The following is a 5,336-nucleotide window of genomic DNA, read 5'->3' as shown; positions in this document are numbered from 1 at the left end:
CAGTACAACGTAGGGAAAAGTAGATATTAGGTCTCAAATCTCTGTAAAAATTAGGAACTCCAATAACACATATTGAACATATGAGTAAATATGCATTCCATGTGTGTGTATGTGATACTACTAGCATTTTCATGTCAAGTTTACGTTCAGCAGTTCACTTTCACTTCCTCAGGTAATCAGTTTCGCAGATAAGATGCTGTGAAAAGTTGAAATATTTGTTCTTTTTTTTCACCGTGTCTTTGCTAGTACCTCAACATTTCAGAGCATGTGTGCTGTTCAGTGTGTAAATTGCATCGTACCAGATTTAAACAAAACAGATCAAGGGCATATCAGTAGAAGCATCCACAATGTTCTATATTATCAGGTAAAGCAGTTTCAATTTCACCTTAACTTTACTTCTACTCTAAAGTTATAAGGGGTGTGCAGGGCCTCCCATATGGCGCGGTGGTAACGTCGCAGCCTTGTGATCAAGGGGTCTCGGGTTCGATACCAGGGGAAGGCACATGGCACAGTAGTTCGGATCCGACTTTAAACTGTAGATTCAGTCCCGATTAGCCTTACTGTGCATAAAGTGAACTTGAAACACCAACTCGATCAATCATAAGGGGTGTGCGGGATCCCGAAAATTCGGGAACTCAAAATTCCTTTAATTTATATTTATAAATTAAAAGATGCGTATTAGCAATGATTATTAACAAAAAGAACATTTCGAAATGTTAAAAAAAGGAAAAACGAAAAAACTTGGGACAGGGATTAAAAGGAATGGAATCAACTAGATCTGGAACTCTGATAGCCTTGAATCAATGCTTATGAAGCTAAAATTACTCAATATTGCAGACTGCAGACTTCTGGAGGCTGCTTCTCTCCACAACAAAGCTATTCTTTTATGCAAGGACGAAATCAAAGTTCTTGCAAAATTTGAAAAATCGTCAATGTTATTTTCGCAGATTTTTACTGGTTCACAATGTAATATTTCATAGTTCGAGTTGAAGCCATGGGGCCCATGGTCCTTCCCCTGGGTATGGGGCTGTTTTGCCGGTGTTATATTTTCATCTCCCTACGTAACAATGTACGTTTCTTGTTTGAGAACATCTGAAAAAAACAAACAGATCCGTACTCAGGATATTTTGCAAAGGGAGATCCAAAAATATGGAACAGAGAGAAGATCCGAAATGCTGTTGGATTCATTGGATTAGGTCTATTTTTGCCACTTTTAGTTAATCGCGACGATGAAGATGAGTGATGATATGATGAAGTTGTTGAAGGAACAACTTACAATGGAGTCGAATAACGCTGTACTAACCATTCCTTGACGGTGGTCGGCAAATTGCTGTTGGAGTATGAGATGTGACCACCAATGGTAAGGTAGTATTGCAGCTGAAGCGAAACGTACAATTGTAGGGTTGCAATATTATGGACCAAAGTAAGGGGGGAAAATCAACTGAACGAAAAACATTCCTCCCCACCCCCCACCCCCAACACGACAATCAGCTACACAATGGGTTACAACAAGCAAATGCTGTCACACGGTGTACAACTTGGTGCTTATTGTTTACATTCAGTTTTCAGAATTATTCGAATAGTACTCTTTAAAAATTTGCCTTAATTTTCTTACACCAGGGCCACTGATTGGGACGTCTGGAAGCCTTGCATCAATAGTTATAAAACTATAATTACTAACTATTGCAGACTGCAGACTTATGGAGCATGCCTCTCTCCACAAACAACCCGTTCATTTATGCAAGGATTTTTTTTTTATTTTTTATGGGTTCACATTAAAATATTTCATAGTTCGAGGTGGGGGAGGAATTCCCCCATGGCCCCCTTCCCTGGGTACGAGCCTAGAGAGAGCATATATCAATTTCTAGTTTGGTTATTTCATGTCACTTTTCTTGGAATCGAGGTTAATCACGGAGTAATGAACAATTTCTCGTGCAGGGTAGTCTGTAAATCACTGCTTCGATGGTTCCATAGGTTGGAATTCCAGACGAGTGTTTCATTGGGAGTGTCAATTTCATCTAATCATCACTCATTTTCGTTGTTGCGATTCGCATATATAAAAAGAAACCGACGTAAAATTTTGCAAAATACAAAAGAATGCCTTTGGCAGGATTCCAAACAGTGAGCACACCAAGCTGACTCTTTCCAAATACAGCCAATCAGAACCCGTTTATATACATACAAGCCGGCAATTAATATGAAGCGATATATATTTGTAACTCGAGAACTATAACCAGTAGAAAACGCAATGAAAATTGAATATTTCTTCAAAAGATGGCATAATGAGGTAGCCTAGAATATTCAATTTATCTCTAGTTTTTATTAGCTTATTGAACATACGATATTAATTAACAATTAGAACATTTTGGTTGTTCAGTTTTCATTCGAAAAAGACTATTGAGGTTATTTGGATTACGTGACGTAAATGTAGTTCAATCTTGTTTATAATTCTAAAGGAAAATAATGTTTCTTGGATATGTTTCAGGAGGATGAACGACTTACGGATGCTGTTTTTCATAACTTTTGTAATTTTGGTAAGTCAAAACTAATTCCACGATATGTAATGAAAATAGAAACTGAAAAAATATATTAACGACATTATGTTTAGCTTTGTAAAATCCTGCAGAACTTTTAAAATGAATACATATATGTAGGGGGAGGGGGTACAGGGTGTCAGAGGCGCAACCACAAATAATATGTATAGTGTAAATCACGAACCCTGAGACCTTCTGTAAACAAACGGTCTCACCGATTCGTTGTATCACTCCGCGTCAGCTGATTCATGACCGCAATCATCTGCTGTTACACTCATAGTTCGCCGCACCTATTCATTTTATATAAGGGCCTCTGAATGTGAGAACCCGCTCTCAAAACATCAGACGAATATGCAGCCGCATACATTGTTACTCTCCCGGTCATTCTCTCTTTCATAACCCTTAAAACTGCAGACACTGACACACCACTGCACTGGGATACCAACTTAACCACTTCATTTACTGGTTTCTCAGGATACCACTGACAGAACGTTACATAAATATTGAGTAGAATCTGTTTCTCACCCCTTTTCAAAGGCTGTCCTTGCTGGTGTTTTGAAAACAAGCTCGGAGAACACGGAGACCTTCCCGCACGCATAGAACTCGCAATGTTATTTTTCTAAGGATAAGTCAGACAATATTACTAAGTTGCACTACTTCCTTGCTGTTCACATGATTATTTTTAGAAAATAACCAATGTTATAAAATATCATTATGTACACAAATCTCTAAGCTCATTGAAAGTTACAATACATATTACTACAAAATATTCACACTTATCTTGCCTTGCTATGTCACCAAGTTATTTTACGAAGTGCGCTATATTTGGCGGAACAAAAATCGTTATTAGGATGCTTGTCAAAGTTTCCAACTGCAATAAATTTACGAACTTTCTTTGTCTTGTTTTGATCATCATCATCAATATATTTATTGGACTTACAGCAATGCATATGGCTGTTTATGCCCATTATATATTTTATTTACATAAGATACAATTTACATAAAATCTACAAACAAATTTCAAATACACTCCTATCTATATCAAACCTTAGAAATATACATTACCATGTTATATCATTTTGTTTAAAAAAAATGCAAGTAAAATATATTCAATTCACATGCAAGAAAGAAGCCAAATTTATGGGAAATGATTACTGGTGCAAAGAGTTAACCATAAAGGTGAAGCAATAAGTAAAAAAAGAAAGAGCATTGGGTTTAAAGTGAGACGTCATTTGCGGCAGCGTATCCCATACTACAAATTGGCCATTGTTTTACCTTACGTAATGAATACTGTAACAACGCTGTATTTTCGTGTGGATTATTTTACTTCTATGAGTTTGCAATGCTTTCTGCATGCACGTGGTTTTGTTTACAGAAGGTCTCAGGGTTTGTGATTTGAACTTTAGTTCAACAATATCCCGGAGATGGCGCTGGGATCAAATATATTAAAATTATGCTTTTAACATGGAGGTATCCAACCTTTGACCAGAAAATGTATACTTTTACGGAACTATAGACTTACCTCCCATGGTAAAATATCAAAGAAGTCATTTTAGGGTAAATCTTCAGCCAACTTATGACATATATCTCGAATAAAATCATAAAACAAATCTCCGAGTTCAGACCAACCAATGTTTTTTTTAAAAGTTGGCAACACTGAACATTGATTCCTTATTCTTCCCTTTTCCATTCTATTTGTGGGGGTGTAGGACATATAGGCTTAACTTGCCGAGGAAGCACTTACACTTGCCCCTCCCCCAAAATTGCTGGTTTATTAAAATTTACAAGTTAATGGTACTTTTTCTAACCTCTTCGGACCTGAGAAGGAAGGTACTTTTTATTATTTCGCAAATTTTACAGATATTTAGCAAAATAGTCCTGGATTCTATTTTTATGAGATCACCCCATCATGCTCATGGTGTAGGGGGTGATCTTTTAGTAAGGGATTTAAATGTCAACCTCTTCCACATAGTATGCTGTGTGTATATATTCTTTATTTTTATTAGGTTGGAGAACAGGTGACTGTTGACGCCGTGCCTAGTATTAGCCCATGTCACTCCTTAGCATCCGACGCGCCATCTGCTAGCCGCGAACGAAGAGAAGTCATAACAACGTCCAATAGGAGAGCGGAGTTGCCTATCAGGGTGGAAAGGTTGCTGAAAGCCTACAACACCGACGGATTTCCAGAAGAACTGCTGTCGCCCGTGGCCAAATGCCAGAATCTGTCCAACCTTGCAGACATGCTTCAGTCGGACGAAGGGAAGAGGTTGGTCAAGGATGCAGCGATGGATAAGGTAGCCACCATGCTTTACGAGGACAATCCAGAAGCTCGTCAGGAACTAGCCGCTTCCACAGATGCCGAAAAGTCGTTCCTGTGCTCATATTCCTGGTTGTCTTGGCTTCCGTGGCTCTCCTGTGATGGCGGCCGGGAGGGGGAGGAGGAGGAAGACGATTATAGTCTGTACGACCTCTTTGATTTCGAGGACGAATACTCGAAAGCTGAATGTTACACAGGGCCTGAGCATCGTGTGGAGCAACATTAACAATGACATCTCAAGTCAATGTCCACAGAACTAGATTTGACAATGAAATGCACACAAACCCAAAATGTGTCAATTGACACAAGTATGTTGGCTCCAGTAACACAGTGCAATGAGTTCTAATGCACAGAAATGCATTATTCCTAGCCTACCCGAGGGTGGGTGTGAGGACTGTCAGGTCCACCACCTCATTTATTTTCGATCTTTCAACTGTTAATATTTTTATAAAAAATTTAAATGAAATTACATTGTTCACTAGGAT

At 38.3% G+C, this 5,336-nt stretch overlaps 1 protein-coding gene across 2 annotated transcripts; it reads left to right on the top strand.

Annotated features, from left to right (window-relative positions):
* Positions 1–2,201: 2,201 nt before the first annotated feature.
* LOC146001843 (uncharacterized) lies at positions 2,202–5,336 on the top strand. 2 transcript variants are annotated; one of them, XM_083139536.1, is made up of 2 exons: positions 2,202–2,287; positions 4,541–5,336. In XM_083139536.1, exons 1-2 carry the CDS (start codon positions 2,249–2,251, stop codon positions 5,075–5,077), a joined length of 576 nt encoding a protein of 191 aa, XP_082995662.1. In that variant the 5' UTR covers positions 2,202–2,248; the 3' UTR covers positions 5,078–5,336. The 2 variants fall into 2 exon arrangements, with proteins under 2 accessions (XP_082995662.1, XP_082995660.1); XM_083139534.1 differs by lacking the exon at positions 2,202–2,287 and adding an exon at positions 2,421–2,534.

The sequence above is a fragment of the Lepisma saccharinum genome, chromosome 18, assembly GCF_977018435.1.
Source record: "Lepisma saccharinum chromosome 18, izLepSacc3.1, whole genome shotgun sequence".
Taxonomy (NCBI): Eukaryota; Metazoa; Arthropoda; class Insecta; order Zygentoma; family Lepismatidae; genus Lepisma; species Lepisma saccharinum.
The sequence above is the reverse complement of the archived record's forward strand: the minus strand, read 5'-3'. Positions and strand labels throughout refer to the sequence as shown.